The sequence below is a fragment of the Geotrypetes seraphini genome, chromosome 6, assembly GCF_902459505.1.
Source record: "Geotrypetes seraphini chromosome 6, aGeoSer1.1, whole genome shotgun sequence".
Taxonomy (NCBI): domain Eukaryota; kingdom Metazoa; phylum Chordata; class Amphibia; order Gymnophiona; family Dermophiidae; genus Geotrypetes; species Geotrypetes seraphini.
Window position 1 is genome coordinate 228447472 of NC_047089.1, and position 27218 is coordinate 228474689.

Below are 27218 nucleotides of genomic sequence, written 5' to 3' on the forward strand. Positions count from 1 at the left end.
CCGACGCGCCTGCACATCAACCCGATAATGACGAACAAAGGAATGCAAGGAGGACCAAACCGCAGCCTTACAAATATCCACTGGAGGCACGAGCGACGACTCAGCCCAAGAAGCCGCCTGACCCCGAGTGGAATGAGCCTTGAGAAACTCCGGAACAGGCTGCTGTTTCAGAAGATAAGCGGAAGCAATCGTCTCTTTGATCCAGCGCGCAATAGTAGCCTTAGAAGCGCCAGCTCCCCGACGAGGACCGCCAGGAGGACAAAGAGATGATCGGACTTCCGGAATTCCTGGGTCCGCTGCACATAAGAGCGAAGGACCCGACCGACATCCAACTTGCGCAGCTGCCGTTGCTCAGAAGAGCCCTCCTGACCACCCAAGACCGGGAGAACCACCGATTGATTGACATGAAAAGGAGAAACAACCTTCGGCAGAAAGGAAGGAACAGGCCGCAAGACGACCCGCTCCCTAGAAAACTACAAGAAGGGAGCCCTACAAGAGAAAGCCTGCAGCTCAGAAACACGCCTAGCAGAAGTAATGGCCACCAAAAAGACCGCCTTCAAAGTAAGGTCCTTCAAAGAACAGTCGTCCAAGGGCTCGAAAGGCGGACGCACCAAAACAGAGAGAACCAGATTAAGATCCCAAGAGGGAACCGAGGGCCGTAGGGGAGGCCTAAGCAACTTGGCCGCCCGCAAAAACCGAATCACATCAGGAAGAGCCGATAAACGCTGACCTGACACCAACCCTCGAAAAGCCGACAGGGCCGCAAGATGAACCCGGAGAGAAGACCAAGCCAGGCCTCTATCCAGGCCATCCTGCAAGAACTCCAGAATGTTAGGCAGAGAAGCGCGAAAAGAGGTCACTCCCCGCGCCCGACACCATTCCTCAAAGAGACGCCAAACCCGCACATAAGCCCGAGAGGTAGAAAGCCTCCGGGACCCCAACAGTGTAGAGATCACCTTGTCTGAATATCCCTTCTTGCTAAGGCGACCCCTTTCAAGAGCCACGCCGTAAGACAGAAGGGAGACGGGTCGAACATGGGAATGGGACCCTGCATCAGAAGGTCGTCCGAGAGAGGCAGAGGAAGAGGATCCGCTACCAGGTGCCTCACCAGATCCGCATACCACGGACGGCGAGGCCAATCCGGCGCCACCAGCACCACCAAACCCGGATGGTGAACAATGCGAAGAAGCACTCTGCCCACCAGCGGCCAAGGAGGGAACACATACAACAGCCCCTCCGTTGGCCACTGCTGGACCAGAGCATCCAGACCCTCGGCCAGACCGTCCCTGCGACGACTGAAGAAGCGGGGCACTTTGGCGTTGCCACCCGTGGCCATCAGGTCCATCAGGGGCTGCCCCCAAGCCTGCACTATCAACTGAAACGCCTCGGCGCCGAGACACCACTCTCCTGGATCTAGGAAGTGACGACTGAGGAAGTCTGCCTGAACATTTTCTACTCCGGCTATATGAGAGGCCGAGAGGTCCAGCAGATGGGATTCCGCCCAAACCATGAGCAGAGCCGCCTCCTGCGCCACCTGAGTGCTCTTGGTGCCCCCCTGACGATTGACATAAGCCACCGCCGTGGCATTGTCCGACAGCACTCTGACCGACTTGCCCAGCAACAGGGAGTGGAAAGCCAACAGCGCCAGACGGACCGCTCTGGTCTCCAACACGTTGATCGACCAGGCGGCCTCCTCCGCGGACCAGGTGCCCTGAGCTGAGTGACCCAAACACTGAGTCCCCCAACCCAGGAGACTCGCATCCGTCAGGAGCACCGTCCACTGCGGGAGATCCAGACCCACCCCCTGAACTAGGTGAGGGGTCTGGAGCCACCAACGCAGACTGCAGCGCGCCAAGCCTCGCAGGGGAACCGGAACATCCATCCCGTGCCTCTGGGGAGACCACCTCCGGAGCAGAGCATACTGGAGAGGACGCATGTGGGCCCGCGCCCACCTCACCACGTCCAGGGACGCCGCCATTGACCCCAAGACCTGGAGGAAATCTCGCGCCCGAGGACACCGGGACGCCAAAAGCAGGCGAATCTGAGATTGCAATTTGCTCACCCGGCCCTCTGGGAGGAAGACCTTCCCCAAGGAGGTGTCGAACAGCACCCCTAGGTACTCCAGACGCTGAGCCGGGACCAACCGACTCTTGGAAAGGTTGACCACCCAGCCCAGCGACCGGAGAAACTCCACCACCCGAGCAGTAACCCGGGAGCTTTCCTGCAACGACTTTGCCCGAATTAACCAGTCGTCCAGGTAGGGGTGTACCAGGATGCCCTCCGACCGCAAGGCTGCCGCGACGACCACCATCACCTTGGTGAACGTCCGAGGAGCCGTGGCCAGCCCAAAGGGAAGCGCACAGAACTGAAAGTGCCGACCCAAGATCGCAAAGCGCAGGAAACGCTGATGAGAGGCCCGAATGGGAACATGCAAGTAGGCCTCCGTCAGATCGAGAGAAGTGAGAAACTCCCCCGGCTGAACCGCCAGAATGACCGACCGCAGAGTTTCCATACGGAAAGAGGGAATCTTGAGAGCCCTGTTGACCCCTTTTAAATCGAGGATGGGCCGAAAGGTCCCCTCCTTCTTGGGCACCACAAAGTAAATGGAGTACCTGCCCGTGCCCCACTCCGGAGGGGGCACCGGAACAACTGCCCTGAGATCTAGCAAGCGCTGAAGGGTCTGGTGAAAAGCCTGCGTCTTCCCCGGAGTCTGACACGGAGAAGCGAGGAAAAAATCCGGCAGAGAGCGGGCGAACTCCAGGGCATAACCGTCCCGCACCACCTCCAGGACCCACTGATCGGACGTGATCTCGGCCCATTTGGGGATAAATTCGCGCAGCCGGGCCCCCACCGGAACCAAAGGGGGCGCCGGCAAGGCGTCATTGTGCAGGACGGGAAGCGGGGGAACCGGCGGAGGGATTCCCTGCCCCCCGAAAGGGCTGCATGCGCTGGAAGAACCGACCCCGGGAAAATCCCGGAGACTGGAAAGAAGCAGCCCCACGCCCAGGGCGATACTTGCGAAAATCCCGCAAACGCCCCCGGGCCGCACCCCCCCCCCCGAGACGCCGGGCGGGCACGGTCCTCCGGCAGACGGGGAACTTTCGAGTCCGACAGAGTCTGAATCAACTTATCCAAGTCCTCTCCAAACAAAAACAACCCCCGAAAGGGAAATTTAGTAAGCTTAGCTTTGGACGCAGCATCCGCCGCCCAAGCGCGCAGCCACAACACACGCCTTGCGGCCACGCCAAAAGCCATAGACTTAGCCGAGATCCGCACCAAGTCATATAGAGCATCTGAGAGGAATGAGGCCGCCATCTCAATCTTCGCAACCTCCTGATCCACCAGAGACCAGTCGTCAGACTCTCGATCCAAGACCCGCTCCGCCCACTGAAACACGGCGCGAGCGACCAGTCCCCCACAAATAGCCGCCTGGACCCCAAAGGCAGAGACCTGAAAATTTTGCTTAAGGATGCTCTCCAATTTGCGCTCCTCAGGGTCCCGCAAGGCAGAACCGCCCTCAACAGGCACGGTATGCCGCTTGGAAATTGCCGAGACCACCGCATCCACGACTGGCGAAGCTAACGTAGCCCGATCCCCTTCAGGAATGGGATACAGGCGAGCCATGCTGCGCGCCAGCCGAAACGGCGTCTCCGGCGTTTTCCACTGCTCCAGAATAATATCCCGAATATCCTGATGCATAGGAAAAGAGCGGGAAACGGAACGGATCCCCCGTAACAGGGGGTCCCCCACACGCGGAGTCTCCGGCGGCGCGTCCTCAAAACGCAAAACCGAAGAAACCTGTTGAATAAGGTCAGGCAGCTCATCTTTCTGAAAAAAGGCGCACCACGGACGCCTCGTCACTGGAGAACGGGAAATCCGACAACCCGCCGCCAGCTTCCGTCCCCTCCAGAGAGTCCTGGAACTCCTCAGAAGGGTCCAGGTCCTCCTCCAGACCGACCCGTTCCTCCGACCACAAATTCTCGTCCCACGACACCCGCGGACGCTTGGACAAGGGAGGCGGCGGAGGGGACGTCACGCCAGACGAAAGAGGCAAAGCCGCAGGGAGCGCGGAGGAAAACCCACCCCCCGAAACCCCCTGGGCACAACCGGGACCCCCAGCCGCCTGAAAATAGGCTCTGCATAAAGAAAAGAAAAATTCAGGAGAAAAACCCCCCGAGGGTCCCAAGGGACTCCCTGCCACAGCAGGGGACCCAGCAGAACCTTGCCCCTGCATAGTCAAAACAGGGGGAAGGTCACCTGAGGTGGAAGACAAAATGGAGGGGCCAGACAGAGAAGATGGCGGTTTTCCCGCCAAAAAAGCTCCCTCCATAGCCTGAAGCGGCTGAGAAACCTGAATAGTCTCAGCCGCTAAAGCAGGCAAGCCGGCATCAGCTGTCAAAAAATCAGCTGAGAGGGAATCCTCTAAAACCCGACCGTCGGCGGTTTGGGGAATCCCTCCGTGGGCGGACGGAGAAGACCGGGCTTCCCCACCGTTCCCTGCCGACTCGCGAGGCACCATCGGCGGGGAGCTCTGGGCGCCTGCAGCCGCTGCCGACGGAGCTCCTCCACCGCACCGGCCTGAACACCGCTTGCACAGGCCGGCCGCGAGTGCCTCGCGTCTGGAGCACAATGAGCACTTTTTCCCTTTAGAAGTGCTCATTGCTCCATACGCGACCTAGCTGCAAAAAAGTGCCGGTTAGTTGAAAAAATACAGTAAAATACAGTTTTCTTAAAGGGATACAACCCTCCAGACCAGCACTACCTCAGGATTTTTTTTTTTTTTTTTTACAGAACAGACTCCACAGGCTCTCGAAGCAATATGCCTTGCTTGATTTAGGGGGCAAGGCTTACTGCTGAGGCTCCTCTAAAAAAATGTGGGGAGGTGGAGGAAGTGGGGGGAGGGACCCCGCTCGTGACCCGCCGGGTTTGACACCCCCGAGGTCGGACGAACCCCCAAACAGAGTCCGCCCAAGCTCCGTCCGGCTAAAAACAGGGACAATAAACCCCCTAAACAAATTCCAACAGCCCTACCAAGGGAGATGGGTACAGATCACTCAACACCTGCTGGAGACTGAAAGAAGACTGAGGGAAATAGAGAGGAGGGGCTAGGATATACTGTCCCAAAGTTTTGTTTTCAGTCTCCACCTGCTGGTCATGATTAGATATATACCCATTCGTAAAGTTAACCTCTACTGGTCTGGAGAGTGCTAAAGAAACTACAACTATGCAATGCCCCAGGAATATCCAGGGGAGTATAATTGACACCGTTACATTGAGCTCTTAGCCTCCCCAACATAGAAAAGGTCATCATCTGATTAAGGTGAAATGATGACACCACCTTGGGAAGGATGGTCTCGGGGCTCAGGGATCTCACGTATGAAGAAAGGCTAAATAAATTGCAGCTGTACTCACTAGAGGAACGAAGAGAGAGGGGGGACATGATTGAGACGTTCAAATATGTTACGGGCCGTATCGAGGTGGAAGATGATATATTCTGTCCTATAGGTCCTTCGACCACCAGAGGGCATCCGCTGAAAACCAGGGGAGGGAAATTTCGTGGTGATTCCAGGAAATACTTCTTCACAGAAAGGGTGGTCGATCATTGGAACAGTCTACCTCTGCAGGTGATTGAGGCCAGCAGCGTGTCAGATTTTAAGAGAAAATGGGACATTCACATGGGATCTCTAAGGGAGTAAAGTCAGGGGGGTGGGTCATTAGAGTGGGCAGACTTGATGGGCTATAGCCCTTATCTGCCGTCATATTCTATGTTTCTATGACATCAGAATTGGCTCCCTATAGGATGTCTGCAACTAGGAAATCCGCCACACAGAAGAAATAGCCACCAGAAACACCATCTTCAAAGTGAGATCCTTCAAAGAAAATCCACTAGGGGCTCAACAGATGCAATAATAAAATTATTTTTAAAAAATGGCAAACGAACGTTTAGATTTACAGGATGGACAAATAGACAGAACAATAATTTCTGGTGGAACTCGTTATGTCACATATATAGATTGGAAAGATCATTGGCGATACAGAATGGAAAATATAAAAATTTTATTAAAATATGGGAGCCATTAACATCTTTTTGTCATGATTAAATGCCTTTTTTCTATTAATTATACACCACTTAATGTTGGGTGGGGGGAGGGTTTCAAGTGTAGGGTTTATGATCTTATAATGAATAATGGGCTTTGAGGGAGGGTGGGGGGAGGGTTATATTTCTATTTATAGGATATAATGATAAGTTGTTCAAGTGGTCAAATTAATAGTGTTTATTATGAATTTCTGTACACTTGATGAAAGTTTAAAAATCAATAAAGAATTAAAAAATAAAAAGAACAGTACTTTTGTCATATACATTTGTTTACAAAGGGTTAGAGGGGAGAACTACAATTCCGAATAGGAGAGGAAGACATTTAAGGTTAAAACACTAGGGGAGGGAAGATTCCGTTTGTGTTGAAAAGATGGAGATAGTATGATGCTTATAAGTCGAACGCCTAAACCTCAAATACTTGACTGGGGAGATAGTATGATGCTTATAAGTCGAACGCCTAAACCTCAAATACTTGACTGGGGAGATAGTATGATGCTTATAAGTCGAACGCCTAAACCTCAAATACTTGACTGGGGAGATAGTATGATGCTTATAAGTCGAACGCCTAAACCTCAAATACTTGACTGGGGAGATAGTATGATGCTTATAAGTCGAACGCCTAAACCTCAAATACTTGACTGGGGAGATAGTATGATGCTTATAAGTCGAATGCCTAAACCTCAAATATTTGACTGGGGAGATAGTATGGTGCTTATAAGTCGAATGCCTAAACCTCAAATACTTGACTGGAGAGATAGTATGATGCTTATAAGTCGAACGCCTAAACCTCAAATACTTGACTGGGGAGATAGTATGATGCTTATAAGTCGAATGCCTAAACCTCAAATATTTGACTGGGGAGATAGTATGGTGCTTATAAGTCGAATGCCTAAACCTCAAATACTTGACTGGGGAGATAGTATCGAACACCTAAACCTCAAATATTTGACTGGGGAGATAGTATGATGCTTATAAGTCGAACGCCTAAACCTCAAATACTTGACTGGAGAGATAGTATGATGCTTATAAGTCGAACACCTAAACCTCAAACACTTGACTGGAATGGCACAGGATTGCACATCCACCACCTGCTGGAGATTGAGAACTACTGGCTGCACAGCGTAGTTATAGCTGAAGTCAGTAGTTAGTGGTTCTCAGTCTCTACCAGCTGGTTGAAGTGCTTATCCCATCTGTTATCAGCCTGGCGGACGCTCTGGAATGGGTCAGTATTGCTCATTCCAAGATAGTAATGAATCTCACTCCTAAGCCAGGATAAGGGGAAAAGTGATATCAACTGTACTGCTAAATTTGTGGCAGAAATGTGATTTGCCCTGAAAATTTTGGATGGTTTTCATGAACACCTTATTGTCTTCCTCCCCCCCCCCACACACACTTTTGCAAAACTGTAGCACGGTTTTTAGCGCCGGCCGTGGCAGTATTAGTACCGACGTTCACAGAATTCCTATGAGCATCGGAGCTGTTACTGCTGCAACCAGTGCTAAAAACTACGTTACAGTTTTGTAAAAAGGGGGGGAGTTATTTATTAGTAGATCAATCTATTTTTTGGGTTTGTTTGGTTTTTATTTATGTGGGCTCACTTTGATGTATGACCTGGAGAACGTACTAGAAAAATAAATAAATAAATAAAAAACATTAATAAATAAAAGTGCTGGTAGGACTCTGTTGCAGGGATTATTTAGCCCCCAAACTGTGCAGTTGCAAAGTAAGAAAGTTAAAAAGGAGAGACAAAGATACAGGGTTACGATAATGAAATTCATCCATCCCTTCCTCTTCTCCTCCCACTGAGGGCCTGGGCAGCTTTGAGCTGCTTCCTGTGGGTAAACCCATTTATTTACAAAATTCCCCCTTGAAAACTGCTCTACTACTACATCACAAATTTAATGTAATTCAAACAGAATTTCACACTTCCTAAGCAAAGGCTGCTTTAACCCTCCACCCCCCTCCCAAGTCAAAGAAAGTAAGAACAATGTTTAATAAATTAGAACGCTTCTTCTTATCAGCAACTATGACAATCCTAAGAAATTTATTCCTGTGTCCAATTACAGCACACGGAGATCCATCACTTGTAGTCAGATTCATGTATACAACAGGAAAGGGTGTCAAGGACTGACCATGCTGCCCGGCCATTTCTGGGACCTCTCCCAATTCTTCTTTGCTAAGAACAAGTTTGTCCTTCTTTTTCTCTTCCCCATCATGATCCTTCTTCTCTTGTTTTGACAGCGACTGCCATGTTGCCACAATCTGATTAACATCTGGTAAAAGCTGCAAGAAAACCAGAACCTGGAAACTATTTATTTGTTTTTAAAAATTTATGAATCGCTTAAATCTAAGCGATGTACAAAACATTTACATCCACAATTTCAAACACAAACATTATAAAATGCAGTAAACAAACAATCTTCCCCACAAATTTCCTTAATTCAGAATTCTTTAAATCTAAAACAAATAATAACCATAGAGTTAGAGAAAGGCATCAAGTTTCAAGTTTATTAGTGTTTTTGATTAATCGCTTAATCATAATTCAAAGCGATGGACATAATAATAAAATTACAGTATTTAGGGAATAATACAATACTTAACATAAACTTAAGTCCGAACAGGACTATTAACAAACTTAACAAACAAGAAAAGAGGGGAAAAAGGGAAGTGAACTACAAAATATTAAAAGTAGAAAAATCAAGGGAAAAAACATAAGGTATGGGATATAAAATTCCATAATCATAATCAACAAGATAAATAAAACAAAGAGAGATAATTAATTATCCAAAGCGTCTTTAAAAAGAAAAGTTTTTAAATTAATCTTAAATTTATCAAGGTTGCATTCTTCTCTCAAATAGATAGGAAGAGAGTTCCAGACTTGAGGGGCCGTAACAGAAAAAATAAATTGTCGTCTTGTATTAATGATCTTGAGAGAAGGAATTGTCAATAGATGTTGTTCATTTGATCGTAATGTTCTATTAGAGGAATAAGGAATTAATAGTTTGAAAATAAATGCAGGAGTTTTATAAAGTAGGGATTTGAAGGTAAGTAAGCATAATTTATAAGTTATTCTGTGAGATACCGGTAGCCAGTGTGCATTCTTAAGGAGTGGAGTTACATGATTGAATTTCGTTGTTTTTGCTATAAGCTTAATGGAGGTATTTTGTATAATTTGTAATCGTCTAATTTCACTTTGCGCAATTCCATTAAAAAGGGCGTTACAGTAATCGATTTTAGAGATCACCAAAGAGTGAATAAGAATGTTGAGTGATTTAGAGGAGAGATATTGCGAAAGAGAACAAATTTGACGAAGTCTATAAAAAGATGATTTGATAATACTACTAATATGATCGTGGAATGTTAATTTATTATCAAAAATCACTCCACAAATAATTGTGTTTTTAACATTTTCTTAAAAGACATACGATCGTTGCATAATCTCATTATACCTGGAATTGAATTCCAGAGATTCTTACCGGCAATTGAGAAAATACATATTCTAGATTTAGCATAACAAAGGAGAAATTAGGTTCTTACCTGCTAATTTACTTTCTTTTAGCTTCTCCAGACCAGTAGAGGTTAACTTTACGAATGGGTATATATCTAATCATGACCAGCAGGTGGAGACTGAAAACAAAACTTTGGGACAGTATATACTATCCTCCCTTCTCTATTTCCCTCAGTCTGCCGAATAGCCAAGCAGAACCAAGAACTGGAAAACAGGAAGAAAACAATACTCCGAACAGGAGTAACAAATAACATACCCAAATGCTGTTGGAAAATGCAGAGGAGAAATACCCGAAGGAAAATGTCCCCACAGCTCGCCAGCTAAGCCAGCCGAGCCACAGCCGCTGTTCTTTAATTCTCCCCGGCCCTAGAAAAATACTAGAACCCGCAGCAAAAAACAAAAACTGCCCGCGAAAACAGCCCCAACAACAACAACAACAACAGACAGGGTGGGGACCTCTACTGGTCTGGAGAAGCTAAAAGAAAGTAAATTAGCAGGTAAGAACCTAATTTCTCCTTCTTTAGCACTCTCCAGACCAGTAGAGGTTAACTTTACGAATGGGACGTACCAAAGCAGTCCCTCTCACGGGCGGGACCCCCGAAGGGCCGATACCAGAACACGCTCACCGAACACCGCGTCCCGACGCGCCTGAACATCTACCCGATAATGTCTAACAAAAGAATACAAGGAGGACCAAACCGCAGCCTTACAAATATCCACCGGAGGCACGAGCGACGACTCAGCCCAAGAAGCCGCCTGACCCCGAGTGGAATGAGCCTTGAGAAACTCCGGAACAGGCTGCTGTTTCAGAAGATAAGCGGAAGCAATCGTCTCCTTGATCCAGCGCGCAATAGTAGCCTTAGAAGCGCCAGCTCCCCGACGAGGACCAGCCAGGAGGACAAAGAGATGATCGGACTTCCGGAATTCCTGGGTCCGCTGCACATCAGAGCGAAGGACCCGACCGACATCCAACTTGCGCAGCTGCCGTTGCTCAGAAGAGCCCTCCCGACCACCCAAGACCGGGAGAACCACCGATTGATTGACATGAAAAGGAGAAACAACCTTCGGCAGAAAGGAAGGAACAGGCCGCAAGACGACCCGCTCCCTAGACAACTCCAAGAAGGGAGCCCTACAAGAGAAAGCCTGCAGCTCAGAAATACGCCTAGCAGAAGTAATGGCCACCAAAAAGACCGCCTTCAAAGTAAGGTCCTTCAAAGAACAGTCGTCCAAGGGCTCGAAAGGCGGGCGCACCAAAACAGAGAGAACCAGATTAAGATCCCAAGAGGGAACCGAGGGCCGTAGGGGAGGCCTAAGCAACTTGGCCGCCCGCAGAAACCGAATCACATCAGGAAGAGCCGATAAACGCTGACCTGACACCAACCCTCGAAAGGTCGACAGGGCCGCAAGATGAACCCGGAGAGAAGACCAAGCCAGGCCTCTATCCAGGCCATCCTGCAAGAACTCTAGAATGTTAGGCAGAGAAGCGCGAAAAGAGGTCACTCCCCGCGCCCGACACCATTCCTCAAAGAGACGCCAAACCCGCACATAAGCCCGAGAGGTAGAAAGCCTCCGGGACCCCAACAGTGTAGCGATCACCTTGTCTGAATATCCCTTCTTGCTAAGGCGACCCCTTTCAAGAGCCACGCCGTAAGACAGAAGAGAGACGGGTCGAACAAGGGAATGGGACCCTGCATCAGAAGGTCGTCCGAGAGAGGCAGAGGAAGAGGAACCGCCACCAGGTGCCTCACCAGATCCGCATACCACGGACGTCGAGGCCAATCCGGAGCCACCAGCACCACCAAACCCGGATGGTGAACAATGCGAAGAAGCACTCTGCCCACCAGCGGCCAAGGAGGGAACACAGACAACAGCCCCTCCGTTGGCCACGGCTGGACCAGAGCATCCAGACCCTCGGCCAGCCCTTCCCTGCGACGACTGAAGAAGCGGGGCACTTTGGCGTTGCCACTCGTGGCCATCAGGTCCATCAGGGGCTGCCCCCAATCTTGCACTATCAACCGAAACGCTCCGGCGCCGAGAAACCACTCTCCTGGATCCAGGAAGTGACGACTGAGGAAGTCTGCCTGAACATTTTCTACCCCGAAGCCGAGAGGTCCAGAAGATGGGACTCCGCCCAAACCATGAGCCAAGCCGCCTCCTGCGCCACAGGAGTGCTCTTGGTGCCCCCCTGACGATTGACATAAGCCACCGCCGTGGCATTGTCCGACAGGACTCTGACCGACTTGCCCAGCAAAAGGGAGTGGAAAGCTAACAGCGCCAGCCTGACCGCTCTGGTCTCCAACTCGTTGATCGACCAGGAGGCCTCCTCCGCGGACCAGGTGCCCCGAGCTGAGTGGCCCATAAACTGAGCCCCCCAACCGAGGAGACTCGCATCCGTAAGGAGCACCGTCCACTGCGGGAGATCCAGACCCACCCCCTGAACCAGGTGAGGGGTCCGGAGCCACCAGCGCAGACTGCAGCGCGCCAAGCCTCGCAGGGGAACCGGAACATCCAAATCTTGCCTCCGGGGAGACCACCTCCGGAGCAGAGCATACTGAAGAGGACGCATGTGGGCCCGCGCCCACCTCACCACGTCCAGGGACGCCGCCATTGACCCCAGGACTTGGAGGAAATCTCGCGCCCGAGGACCCCGGGACGCCAAAAGCAGGCGAATCTGAGATTGCAATTTGCTCACCCGGGCCTCTGGAAGGAAGACCTTCCCCAAGGAGATGTCGAACATAACCCCAAGGCACTCCAGACGCTGAGCCGGGACCAACCGACTCTTGGAAAGGTTGACCACCCAGCCCAGCGACCGGAGAAACTCCACCACCCGAGCCGTAACCCGGGAGCTCTCCTGCAACGACTTTGCCCGAATCAACCAGTCGTCCAGGTAGGGGTGAACCAGGATACCCACCGACCGCAAGGCTGCCGCGACGACCACCATTACCGTGGTGAACGTCCGAGGAGCCGTGGCCAGACCAAAGGGAAGCGCACAGAACTGAAAGTGCCGCCCCAAGATCGCAAAGCGAAGGAAGTGCTGATGAGAGGCCCGAATTGGAACCTGCAAGTAGGCCTCCGTCAGATCGAGAGACGTAAGAAACTCCCCCGGCTGAACCGCCAGAATGACCGACCGCAGCGTTTCCATGCGGAAAGACGGAATCTTGAGAGCTCTGTTGACCCCTTTCAAATCCAGGATGGGCCGAAAGGTCCCCTCCTTTATGGCCACCACAAAGTAAATGGAGTACCTGCCGGTGCCCCACTCCGTAGGGGACACCGGCACCACTGCCTCGAGATCTAGCAAACGCTGAAGGGTCTGACGAAAAGCCTGCGTCTTCCATGGAGTCTGACATGGAGAAGCGAGGAAAAGGTCCGGCAGAGAGCGGGTAAACTCCAGAGCGTAACCGTCCCGCACCACCTCAAGGACCCACTGATCGGACGCGATCTCGGCCCATTTGGGGAAAAATTTGCGCAGCCGGGCCCCCACCGGAACCAAAGGGGGCGCCGGCAAGGAGTCATTGCGCAGGACGGGAAGCGGGGGAACCGGCGGAGGGATTCCCTGCCCCCCGACGGGCCCCCCGAAAGGGCTGCATGCGCTGGAAGAACCGACCCCGGGAAAAACCCTGAGCCGGGAAAGAAGCAGCCCCACGCCCCGGGCGATACTTGCGAAATTCCCGCAAACGCCCCCGGGCAGCCCCACACCTAGACGCAGGGCGGGCACGGTCCTCAGGCAGACGGGGCACCTTCGAGTCCGTCAGAGTCTGAATCAACTCATCTAATTCCTCTCCAAACAAAAAGACCCCCTAAAGGGAACTTTAGTAAACTTAGCTTTGGACGCAGAATCCGCCGCCCAAGCGCGCAGCCACAAAATACGCCGCGCGGCCATGCCATAGACTTAGCCGAAATCCGCACCAAGTCATAAAGAGCATCTGAGAGGAACGAGGCAGCCATCGCAATCTTCGCTACCTCCTGATCCACTAGAGACCAGTCATCAGACTCCCGATCCAGGACACGCTCAGCCCACCGAAACACGGCGCGAGCGACTAGCTCCCCACAAACAGCCGCCTGGACCCCAAAGGCAGAGACATCAAAATCATACTTAAGAAGAGTCTCTAACGCACGCGCCTCCGAGACCCTAAGAGCAGAACCGTCCATAACAGGCACGGTATGCCGCTTAGGAAGTGCCGAGACCACCGCGTTCCCCATTGGCGAAATTAAGGTAGCCCTACCTCCCTCCGGGACGGGATACCCAAGAGCCAAGGCGCACACCAAACGAAACTGCGCCCATAGGCCACTGCGCCAACACAAAATCCCGCAAATCCTGACGCACAGGAAAAGAGCGGGAACCAGGACAGACCCCCTGAAGCAGAGGGGCCCCCATACGCGGGGTCTCCGGCGGCGCCACTGCAAAAATGCAGCACCAAGGAGACCTGCTACACAGGTCTAAAAGCTCATCCCTCTGAATAAAAAAGCGCACCACGGACGCATCTGCTCTGGAAGACGGGAAACCCGCTGCCCCGCTACCAACAGGCGTCCCCTCTAGAGGATCCTGGAAGCCCGCCAAAGCAGCCAGGTCCTCAACCAGGCCAACACGCTCCTCCGCCCACCAATTCGCAATCCAAGCCCCCCCGCGGGCGCTTGGATGAGGGAGGAGGAAGAGGGGACTCCAAACGAAAAGAGGGAGGCAAAGCCATAGGGGGCGCGGAGGGAAACCCCCCCCCGAAACCCCCCAGGCGCACGTGGGACCCCCAAAAGTCCGCACAAAGAAAGAAAATAAATTGGGGGCAAAAAACCCCTGGGGGTCCCCAGGGACTCCCTGCCCCAGCAGGGGTCCATGCTGAAACCTGCCCCTGTGTTCGCCATACAGGGGGAAGGTCACCTGAGGTTGCAGACAAAATGGAGGGGCCAGACAAAGAAAATGGCGAAGTTCCCGCCAAAAATGCTCCCTCCATGGCCTGTAGCGGCTGAGAAGACTGAACAGTCTCAGCCGCTAAGACAGGCAAGTCGGCATCAGCTGTCAAAAAATCAGCTGAGAGGGAATCCTTCGGGGAATCCCTCCGTGGGCGGTTGTGGAAGACCGGGCTTCCCCCACTGCTCCAAGCCGACTCGCGAGGCACCATCGGCGGGGAGCTCTGGGCGCCTGCAGCCGCTGCCGACGGAGCTCCACCACCTCACCGACCCAAACCGCCGAGTTCAGGCCGGCCGCGAGTGCCTCGCGGCTGGACTAAAATTGTGGCCTACTCCCCCGGAGAAGGGCACAATTGCTCCAGACGCGACCTAGCTATAAAAAAGTGCTGGTTACATGAAAAAATACAGTAAAATACAGTTTTCTTAAAGGGAAACAACCCTTCAGACCAGCACTACCTCAGGATTTTTTATTTTTTTATTTTTTTTTTTACAGAACAGACTCCACAGGCTCTCGAAGCAATATGCCTTGCTTGACTTAGGGGGCAAGGCTTACTGCTGAGGCTCCTCTAAAAAAATGTGGGGAGGTGGAGGAAGTGGGGGGAGGGACCCCGCTCGTGACCCGCCGGGTTTGACACCCCCGAGGTCGGACGGACCCCCAAACAGGGCCCGACCAAGCTCCGTCCGGCCAAAAACAGGGACAATAAACCCCTAAACAAATTCCAACAGCCCTACCAAGAGAGATGGGTACAGATCACTCAACACCTGCTGGAGACTGAAAGAAGACTGAGGGAAATAGAGAAGGGAGGATAGTATATACTGTCCCAAAGTTTTGTTTTCAGTCTCCACCTGCTGGTCATGATTAGATATATACCCATTCGTAAAGTTAACCTCTACTGGTCTGGAGAGTGCTAAAGAATCTCATTTTCTTTTAAACTGATGAGTGACATCCCTCCCTCAGATCTCAAACATCTTGCGGGTTGATAGATTTCCCACAAGCTTTGAAAGCAAGTAGGAGGAGTATAATATTTGATGAACAACAAACACAGCTTTATAGCAAATTCTCTGCTGAATAAGGCAACCCTAGGAATGCCTTTAATCAATCTAGCCACTGAATTCATTAGAAGTGAATGAAAAATAATAAAAGGGTGGGGGGAGGGAGAGGGGATATAAATATATTTAGAATATGATGTATTAGATATAAAAATGATATTGTGTATTTATCAATTGTAATCTAATATTTTGTACATTTTATGTAAAATTTGAAAATTAAAAATATTATATTAAAGTAATAAAAGGGTGGGGGGAGGGAGAGGGGGAAAATCAAATTTAGATATATAATGTATTAGATATAAAAGTGATACTATGTATTTATCAATTGTATTTTAATATTTTGTACACTTTATGTAAAATTTGAAAATAAAAAATAATGGGAAAAAAAAAAAAAGAAGTTGGACAGGTTTACATGTTTTCTTTGAAAATCCGAGATACAAAACATTGCAGTAATCAATTTGAGAAGGCAATAAGGCTTGAACGACAAAGAGCATCGGTTTTAATCTGAATACGTTCCTTCTAAGCAGCTTTGTGCCCCAAGGGAGACCTCTGCTAGGATTCCAAGTGCAATAATATCATGCTTTGCGGATCAGGTTAAAGACAGATTATTAATTCCATAAGACCCTCCCAGAACCTTAAGATCTGCCTCACAACATTCCCTCAACGTTCCATCCTTAAAGCTAATTGGTACTCATCGTACTCTCATTTTTTCAGTCACTGCCCCATTAATCTGGAATTCTCTCCCCCTATTCCTCAGAGCTGAACAAAACTTGCAGAAATTTTAAGTACCCTAAAATGCTTGCTTTTTAAAAACGCCTTTAACTGATCTTACTTACGTACGCACTTATTTTCTCATGAATTAAATCATTTCCCTTCCCTATTGTACTTTCCTTATTTGCATTCTTTTTTAAAAAAAAAATTTTAGTTCTCCCATTTTTTCCTCAATGTTTTCATGTTACTAGTATGTTTGTTCATGTTTATTATCTAAAACGTTTGTTCCCCAGCTATTTTAAATTATTATGTACAACGCTTTGTACTTTTGGATAAGCATTTAATCAAAATTTAAATAAACTATGAAACTATGAAGAAGCACTTGAGGACATGGTGCAACAACAAGATTGGGGGATAGCCAGAAAAGGAACACTTCGGGATAAAGTGCATCAGTAGGACCAATGGCCAAGCAAGTGAAAGCATGGAGATCGTGTACAGTGCCAGCAGGGGATGTGCAGAGGTAGCATGAGACCTCTGCACAGAGCAAAGGAAAGGCAGGGTAGAGAGGTTTACAATAGAGACCAAATCCACCTTATGTTACCTTACTGAGTGCCTCCCTGTACTTCTGGGCAAATTCCACCATCAAGGCTGGAGTGTAAACAGTTGATTGCTGCCAAATGTCCTCGTTCAAGCAGTGATCGATATTCTTCTGAGCTCTTCTCAAAATCGAAGATACAAGGGACAGAACGGTATGTTTCACTATTTTATTTGGTAGCTAAAAAAAAAATTGAAAGGATTTAAAAAATGTAGATATATAGTTCAAACAATTGGGGCTCCTTTTCCTAAGCTGTGTTAGCATTGAGCTGGCGTTAGTTCTAGAAGCGCAGCGCGTGGAAATTTTCTGCGGGCGCTAAAAACGTTAGCGCACCTTAGTAAAAGGAGCCCTTGGTCTTACAAAATCAATGTGCGCTTTCTAGCACCATCTCCTCCCACCCCCACACTATTCCTGCAGAAGCTCTGAAACTTTTGCGTGCCAAGATTCAGAAAGCACACGTCTGGCTCAACACATATGGACCTCAACATGTTGCATGCGAGGGAAGGTGGAGCTATGGGGGGGGGGGGCATACAAAATCTTCTACAACCACCCCCATCTTAAGATAAGGTCCGAAAAAGTTGTTTACCTACTCTCTTTCCACTCCTACTCATTCACCCACTTCTCCTCACTCCCTGCCAAATTATTGGTTCCTGTGCTTGGCTCCCCTCCCAGTTAAATGCTCTTTCCTATGCTGTCATTTAAGCCTGATGCATCCTGTTTGCGTCCCAAGAATCCTAGCTTCTTTCTCATAAGGTAAGCTTGTCCCAAACACATTTAGCAAATGTCTGCGAGAAGGAAGGCAGCGGCAGACATACATTTAAACCTTGGGTGAACATGGCTTTATTGAACACAGGCGGGATGGATGTCACCATCACCATCGAAAGCAATCGAGAGAGGGGAACAAACTCTGCTGTTTTAAATGCAATGGAAATCTCTGGCTGGGCTTCATAGATCTGCAAAATAAAATGAAGCATTTTTTTTTATATCGGACCAAGGACAAGTCAACATCCTGACCTTTCCTGATTAAAAGGTCACAGTTTTAGCAAACTTATGTATTGATAAACACAAAGGATCCCGGATATGGAAAAGAGGATGGAATCAAAGCAAAAAACTTGGTGGTGCTTAGCTGGCAATTCTAGTAGCTTGGAAGCAAGACCAGTGCCAGATAGACTTCTATAGTTTGTGACCCGAGAATAGTAAGGTCGGATCAAGAACAAGCATGTGTGTTTTATACAACGTTCATAAAAGTGTCTCCCAGAAGGGGAGGGGAAAGACCTCAATGTTGACAGCAAGCAGAATGTTGTCGGTTTGCAACATTGTTGGATTGATGATTAAATTAAGTATTGAAGAAACAAACTAAAAGTAGGGGTCTGACACAATGAACTCCAACCGCCCAAAAGGTTTAATGAAGTCAAAGCTTGAGCAAAAAAAATAGTTCACTGACTCAACATGTTTCGGCGGCAATCCACCTGCATCAGGAGTCAAGACATTTTGTGCGGTGTTGATATTCAGGCTCTACTCATGCTGAGAAAGAATCCCATTAAAGTTTAAATTAAAGAAGCCAATCCAAAAGCTTCTCGTTGTATCTAATAAATAGTGTCTCAGATCTTTCAAATTATATGTCGACTGCGTAGCTGAATACCAATTTCACAGTGTTGCTTTAGCGCCGTCTCCAATTAACATAAACATATGTTCTAACGCTCTCACACACAGAAACACGACCAAATGGCATTAGCACATCAGCAAACAAAAGGAGAAAAGATACAAAAATGTGGGGTTTTTTTCTTATACAAAACAGTATGAAGACAGTAACTCATTTTACCTTTCTTAAAAGCTTGACATTCTGTAGCCAGGCAGTCTTGATTCTTGGCAAGAAGGAGTACTGGGTTTCTTTGAAGTATCTACTAAGCAAGTCTGGGCAGCATTGGAGGATCTTTACCACCAGCTCAGCTTGAAGTTCATCTTCTGTGGCAGTCTTTAAACCTACCAAGAATCGGAGCAGAACCAAATTCCCTGCTCTGGGACAGAGAGAAGGCAGAGATGCATTTATTATTACACTGCAGGTTAAATATATGCACTTCTGGTTGTAATGAGTTCAAGATTAAATGCAAACCTCTCTCCTATCAGGCATATTTAAGGGTGAAGCAAAGACCAAGAACAAACAAATGAGAAACTTTGTGGGAAAGAATCAGCCTCCGATACAGAAATTTAAAAAAGTGAATTGTTGTACAACAGAGACCAAAAGAAAGCAACAGTCAAAGCATTGCTAGGGACCTTTAAAGATTTATTGTTGTGACATCCAATTAGCTCAGCATTAGCATCCACAAGATACTAGAAAATATATAAGTGACAAAAGACATTGAGAGGGTTTTAAATTTATTTATATTTCCTATTGATTTTAGTAGTCACGAAATATTCTGACTTAGGACACACTAGAAATAACCTTTACATATCCATAGGTCAGGCACAACACTGGTGACAACAGTCAATGCAAAACAAAACAAAATCCAATCCAAACAATCTGCAGTGCAAAGTCGAAAGACCAAAACAAGAGGAAAAACTGCAGATACGATGTACGAGGTATAAAAACTAATCTTTATTAAAGACACAATGTAGCATTCCAAAAATAAGTAAAAAAACCAAAACAATAATGATAAAATTATAAAAATAATGAAAAGCAAGACACCACTGAGATGGTTTCTGACAATACAGGTTCTCTGCGATTTTGCACATCTTGGACCCCTGAGGAAGGAGTGTTTTCCGAAACACGGACCATGTCGGGTCTCGCACACGAGAATCAAAATATTTCATTATTTTTATTATTTTATCATTATTGTTTTGTTTTTTTACTTATTCCTGGAATGCTACATTGTGTCTTCTTTAATCAAGATTAGTTTTTATATCTCGTACATCGTATCAGCAGTTTTTCTCTTGTTTTGGACAAGTCAATGCTTCTTTCATGCTGCCCTACCAATGTGCCCAAGCACTACTCTATTAAAATTGGGGGATTTCACAAACTAAATCAAACTAACATGAGACCTATAGGAAAAAAGGAGAAAAGGAAGTAAAGTTACATTGAAAAATAGAATTGAAAAGGGAGGGAGGAGGGGAAAACACAGCAGTTAAGGGAAAATTTGTCATCCTTAGGTGAAATATACATTATCTTGTATAGAATGCATCTTTGAATAAGAACATTTTAAGTTTTGATTTAAATTTCACCAGGAAAGATTCTTGTCTAAGGTCCTAGGGCATTGTGCTCCAAAGTGACGGGGCCATAACTGAAAAGATTGTTTTATGAGTTGTATTGTAAACAATTTTGTGAATGGAGTGGATTACTAATAAATTCTGAGTATTGGATCTAAGTGTTCTTGATGAGGAATAAGGGGTGATAAATTTATAAGCTTAGTTTTAAAGGTGAGAAGTATTTTATAGGTGATACGATGAGGAATAGATAGCCCATGAGTGTCGCAAAGTAAAAGAGTTACATGATCAAATTTTTTAGCTTTACGAATGAGTTTTATAGTTATGATCTGGATAATTTGTAATCGGCGAATTTCCTTCAAAGCTTAGGAGAAGGCAGGTCATGTTCCATGCCCTGGTGCCCAGGTAATGTCAAAATAGGAAAGTGCAGGGAGGTTTTTTCAGTAATTTGGATCCTTGTCTACTGGGAAGAGGCCTAAGACCACCAACTTATTGGACAGAAAAAAGCTTTCATACAATAACTAATCTCAATCGCTTTCAACTTGAATTAGTTTGAACCCAGCAACTCAAATGTGACTCTATTAAACTCCCATGCTGTATAAAACTGATAAATAAAAATAAAATAAACCCCCATGCTGTTGAATAAGTGATCACAAATTGAAAGAAACATCTGAAGGAAACATGGGGAGGATGGGCTGGAGAGGGCTTCAATGGCTGGGAGGGTTTAGATGGGCTGGAGTAAGTTTAAATGCAGATTTCGGCAGTTGGAACCCAAGCACAGTACCGGGTAGAGTTTTGGATTCTTGCCTAGAAATAGCTAAGAAGAAAAAATTTAAATTGAATCAGGTTGGGCAGACTGGATGGACCATTCAGGTCTTTATCTGCCGTCATCTACTATGTTACTATGTATCTCCACATAGGAGTCCAGTTTCCTACAGTGCAGGCACACAAATTAAGAAGTCAGTGTTTTACCTGCCCATGGTGCCGAGACTTGGGTCATGGAAATTAATGCCATGTTTCAGAGAACAGCAGAGGTCCAACAGGAAGCCATGCACTAATTCTCTTATCATGATCTTTCCTGCTTCCCTGGTATCCTGGGTGCCCTGTTAAAGAATAGATAATACAGAAAATTCATGTCTTTTCATGCCTTGTATGATTATGTTTATGCTTCTTAAAGGAAACATTGTGTCTTACCTGATAATTTTCTTTCTTTTAGTCACAGCAGATCATTCCAGATATGTGTGGATTATGACCATCTACCGGCAGGTGGAGATAAAGAGCATTAAACTGAGTTCTCATATAGAATGGTAAGCTATTTGGCAAGTCAGTATTTAAACTAAACTTTATATACCAGGTCATCAATCTAAGGAAGCTCGACTCGACTTACAACAATTAAATAAAAACTAAAGAAAATAAAAACAAAGGTTTCATAAGAAATTGGTTTTCAAAATGTTTGGCAAATAGAAAAGGCAGAACAATCAGCGATGAAAACAGACATATAACTCCTTCCTCAAAGTGCAGAGATATGAGGTAGACAAGAAGCCCAATACCATGCCACGTCACCAGAAGGTGCAACCCCTATGGAGAAAGCAAACGACTCAGAAAGGACAGGGTTCTGGATTCATCTGTTGTGACTAAAGGAAAGAAAATTATCAGGTAAGACATAATTTTTCCTTGCTTGTCATCAACAGCAGATGCGGGATGTAACAAAGCAGTTCCTAATAGGGCAGGACAAAAAATGGAAGGCAGAGAAGCCAAAGACCCAGAGAATGCTATCGAGCCAGCTGGCCCTGGAAATGAGGCACCCATGAACCCCAGGGGCAGCCTAGACAGAAGATCAGAAACCAAGGGAACCAAGCATCAACTGAAATGAACAGGCCAAACAAAAGAGGAATGGTCTCTCTACCCCCAAGGGAGAGGTAACTCACCTTGCCAGGTCCTAAATATGCTCAGCCGCCAAAGCCCCCAGAAGGACAGACTGCAAACCAGAACTGAGGAGTCCCTTGGTCAAGCATGAGGGGAAGTACTACCCACAAAGTAAACAACCAATACAAAAAAACAAACAAACAACAGATCAAATATGGAGGTATGAATCCCCACTGGGAAGAAAACCACGCATCTCAAAGGCCATATGACCAAGGGGAAGGCTAAATCAACCATTCTGGAGCACAGATATCAATACCCAGAAGAAAGGAGGCCATAAATGAAGATGTAATGGAACAGCCCCTGGACAGCCGAAAGCACCCCTAACCTCCAACAAAAAGAGCTGACCACTATCCACAGTGAATCGTGTCCTACAAAATGAGCCAAAGGTAAGCCGATTAGCCCAAGTAGAAGGTCAGATGTGAGCCAAGACTATCCACAGCTCGAATAGGTGTACAGGCTGACACCATGCCCATCCACCAGAAATAAGGCCCAGCACGAAAGACAAGGCCGAGACCCCTACACAGTCCCCAAAATCTGAGGGACGGATGGAGCTATGCCAACAGACGGAAGTTGCCGACACTCCCATGCAAGGAACAGAAGAGCTGGTCACCAAACACAAGGCCAAGAGATGAAGTAGCATACTACCCCTAAAGAGGGACAGCACACCACCCATTGCCAAGGGCAAGCTCCAAGCCAGAGACAAAGGCAAACCTCACAGGGAGAGAAACCCAACAGGAACGAGTTCCACTACAGTGCCCAAAGGAGCAACAACAGATAGGCCTGAGTAGACCACGCAGTAGGAATAGCCATGCCTTCTCCTGCTAGGGGAACCGAAGCCCACAAGGCCAAGCCGAAGTCTCCAGAGGTGAGCAGCACAGTAAACCAACAGACAGAGAGGAATCCTGCCTGCACATATGACATTGATCCCTACACAGGAAGAAAAAAGACACTCTGTGCTGAGATGATGCTGTGCTGTATTTCAGGGTCCAATCCGTCCTCCCCAGACTGCAAGGAGCTGCTCTTGCCTAGATGGAAAACACCCCCCCAACAGATACACCCAAGCACCAGAGAAGAATGTGTGCACACCATCCAGGAGTGAGGTACATAGGAAACATGTAGACATTGTCCTTTCCAAAAAGTAGTTCAGAAACATAGAAACATGATGACAGATAAAGGCCAAATGGCCCATCCAATCTGCCCATCTGCAGCATCCACTATCTCCTCCTCTCCCTATTGGCTAAGGCTCTTATCATTTGCATCTCCTCTTCCTATAGGCTAAGGCTCTTTACACCTGCACTGTGAGGTTATAGAGCTTTATGATTATAGAAACAGAAACATGATGACAGATAAAGGCCAAATGGCCCATCCACAGTAACTATTATCTCTTCCTCTATCTAAGAGATCCCACGTGTCTTGAAATCAGACACAGTCTGTCTTCACCACTTCTACCGACAGGCTGTTCCACACATCTACCACCCTTTCTGTAAAAAATTATTTCCTTAGATTACTCCCGAGTCTACAATCTGACATGTGGGGGGAACGGAGACTGTTCTATCTACTGTGTGAGATAGAACAGAGTCACAAGACAGAGGCAAGAATGAGGAGAGGCAGACCATCACCCCAGAGACAAAGCACTGCCCTAAAGCCAGAGAAAGAACTGCATGCCAGAGAACGAGAGAGAGTTGTGCTCAACAGCAAGGGTCCTTTTATAAAAAGCTAAATGGTATTCTTACAAAATTTGTTTGGCTGGGTAAAATGCCTAGAATTGCTTTAGTATCTTTACAAAAACCAATTGCGGAGGGTGGGGTAAATTTTCCAAACTTTTATAGGTATCATCAAGCCTATATTTTACGCCACGGTATGTATTGGAAAATACCTCAGATTGGTTGTATTTGGAATGGCGACTCTTGTTTCCTCTAAATTTATCTCATGTTCTCAGTATCAAGATGCCTAGGAAATATAAAGAGAACAGAATATTGATGGATACTTGGAAAACATGGCGATATGTTAGTAATTTAACACCTAACCCAACAAATAAATCAACAAATCAATCTATATGGATAAACTCCAAGATTCAAATTGGCGGATTTAAAATCGTTTGGAAGCATTGGATTATTGCAGGTATACGGACTTTAAATTATGTTATTTCAAATGGTAAACTGCTTGATTTTTCACAATTGCAACATAAATATGGTCTTAATAAATCACAAAGTTTTAGATGGTTGCAACTGAAGCAGGCTATTCAGGAGGGGTTCCCTGAATGGAAAAATCTCAATAATCAGTATAGTCTGGAGTTCTTATGCTTTCAGGCGGATTTCTTGGGACACCAAGCCGCACAGTGGTATAAACTGATATCTGGATTTATTAATAAAAAACCAAAGACTGGACTTAGAGACATTTGGAGCATTGAGATTAAGCATCAAATTTCTGCGTGTCAATGGTCACGAATTTGGTCTTGGAGAATGAGATGCACAGTATCCGCATCTATGAGACAAACTTGGTTCTTTTTGTTACATAGAGCACTTTGGACCTCAGTTCGATTACAAAAATTAGATAGCTCTAAGTCTAATAGATGCTGGCATTGTAATCTCGAAGCAGGGACCCTAGATCATTTAATATTTCATTGTCTCTGTATCATGGCCTTTTGGAAATCAATTTGGTCTCAAATAAATTGCTTATTTGAAAACCATGTAGCATTATCATATGATACAATTCTGTTGGGTATATCAATGAGAACAAAAAGTCAAATTTCATCAAGCAATAATAAACTTTTATTGATTATGACAGGAGTCACCATGCAACATATCACCAGTAACTGGAAAAATTACAATAATCTTAGCTATACATTCTGGTGGAATTCGTTGTGCCACATTTATAAAATGGAAAGAACAATTGCTATACAGAAAGGGGCCATTGACAAATTATTGTAATGATTAGACATCATTTTCTACTGACAGTATATTTATATATAGGGGGAGGGGGATGGTATAAAGTTCTATTAAAGGTTTAATCAATAGATAAGAATACAATATTTATATGATATTTTTGAATGAAATTTTTATGGGAAGGGTGGGTGGGGAGGGAATAAATTTATGTATTTACGATGACAATAGAAAGAAATTCAAGTGATGTGTAAAAGTTTTAAATGATGTAATATTGTGTACTTGATGTAAGATGAAAAATGAATAAAGAATTTGAAAAAAGGAAAACCCAGCAATAAGAGCTCTACAACTGAACTGGAGCTGAGCATAATTGCCAGCAATGGAGCTGTGCTCCAATTGAATGGAGCAGCACCGCACAGCTAGAAATGGAGCCGTGCTCTGTAGCCCAGCAAACACAGAGAATAATGGAACAGTGCTCCACATTCAGAGATAGAGCTGTACTTTACATCCAGCAAGCAGGGGGGGCATACCCACATCCATCGATACAGCTGAATTTTACAGCTAGAGAAGGTACCATGCTCCACATCCAGAGATGTCAGTGCGCTCCACTTCCAGAGATGGCACCGGACTTGCTGAGCTCTACATCCACAGAAAGCACCATACTCTACATCCAGATATGTCTGTGTGCTCCACATCCAGAGATAGTTCTGTCTGTGACAGAAAAAGGGGAAGCTGTGTTCCACATACAGAGATCCATCATCCACAAAATAAGTCAGAGTCAAAACTTGAGTTCCCCAACATTAAAGAAGCTTTCATAGCATTAAGTTTTATGTACCATATCGTCATAGGTCTTAACCAAATTTTATAACTTTCATACAGAGATGGCACCTTGCACTGCACCCAATGGCGAAGCTGTGAGCTCCACAGACAGGGATGGTGGAGCTCTGCCCAAAATTCAGAAATGGAGCCCGACCCCAGAACTAGAGATGAAGCTGTGCTCCATGTCCAGATTATGGAGCTGAGCTTCCCACAAAGGAAGGGATCTGTGTGCTACACAGTTAAGAGACAGATCTGTGCTGCACAGTAGAACTGATCAGCACTCTGCACCCAGAGATGGATCGGAACCCCATAACCAGGTGGAGCCAGGCACACATCCAAAAAATATCCAGAGAAATGGCACTCCATAACAAATCCCAAGAAGAAAGGATGGAGCCGTGCCTCCCCCCCCCCCCCCCCATCAGTACTGCAGCAAAGCTCAAAATCCAAGGAGAAGCTGCATGCAACCTTCAGAGCCATAGCTGTGCTCTACAGACAGAGACATCCGTACCCTCTATGCATAAGAGGGATTGAACCTCTAGGTAGGAATATGTCTGTGGCCTTCTGTACACTGTGTGCTAAGGTGGAATGGAGCTGCCATGCAGAGATGGGTATGTGTTCCACAAGCGGTGATGCATGCCAACTCAAGCGAGCTGTGCCTCCCATACAGAGACACATGCTTACTGTACCACCTTAAGGCTGTGCCGACCACACAGAGACCAAGCTGTACTGCAAATCTCGACATGGAGAGGGAAGGTAGGGGAGGGTCATTGGGGTGGGCAGACTAGATGGGCCATGGCCCTTATCTGCCGTCCGTTTCTAGTTTCTATGAAGGCTGGAACCATGTGATGGCGTGATGTTTGAATGTAAGACCAGAACCAAAAGAGAAGCAGTGCTTAACCCACAGAGACAAGATGCGCCCAAAGCCATCCTAGTTTTCCAGAGAGGGACATACGGCACCTGAGAACCAACAGCTGATAGATCCAAGTGACCAAGACTAAGAAAGAACACCATCGCAACAGGCAGGAAATCCCCACCCCTGAGGGAGCCCACACTCTTCCTCTTCCCCTTGCTTCTCACCTGTTGAATTTACTTGGTCTGCTATGTTTCTCACAGTCAGCCAATGATTTTTGACACAAAATTTGATGAATTTTTGCAGTGTTTTCATCAGTTCTGCTCATTACTGCCCGCCCTGATCTTTCTTTTATCAGTGATGCTTTCTCTCCCCTCAGAAAAATGTTTAATTCATTGGTACACTGCCGTTTTCTTCATGGCATTGTCCTCACAATCTTGGACAAACATGTCTCTGATTTCACTTCCACTCTTGCTAAGTTTAACAAGAAATTTAGGGCTCCTTTTACGAAGGTGCGCTAGGACCTTAACGCGTGGAATAGCGCGCGCTAAATTGCCGTGTGCACTAGCCGCTACCGCCTCCTTTTGAGCAGGCGGCAAATTTTCGGCTAGCGCACACTATAGCACACGCTAATCCGGTGCGTGCAATAAAACCGCTAGCGCATCTTCGTAAAAGGA

The 27218-nt window shown here is 47.0% G+C and overlaps 1 protein-coding gene across 3 annotated transcripts in view; it reads right to left on the bottom strand.

Moving 5' to 3' along the window:
• Positions 1-27218, bottom strand: part of URB1 (URB1 ribosome biogenesis homolog) — a 152823-nt gene that overhangs the window by 106317 nt on the left and 19288 nt on the right. For 2 of the 3 annotated variants that reach the window (XM_033949919.1, XM_033949918.1), the window contains exons 8-12: positions 21037-21167; positions 18686-18881; positions 17679-17816; positions 16870-17043; positions 8230-8380 (exon numbers count right to left, since the gene is read on the bottom strand). In XM_033949919.1, coding sequence (XP_033805810.1) covers positions 8230-8380; positions 16870-17043; positions 17679-17816; positions 18686-18881; positions 21037-21167 — 790 coding nt within the window. Of the gene's footprint in view, positions 1-8229; positions 8381-16869; positions 17044-17678; positions 17817-18685; positions 18882-21036; positions 21168-21258; positions 21379-27218 lie in introns of those variants that run through there. The other variant, XM_033949920.1, reaches the window with a different exon arrangement.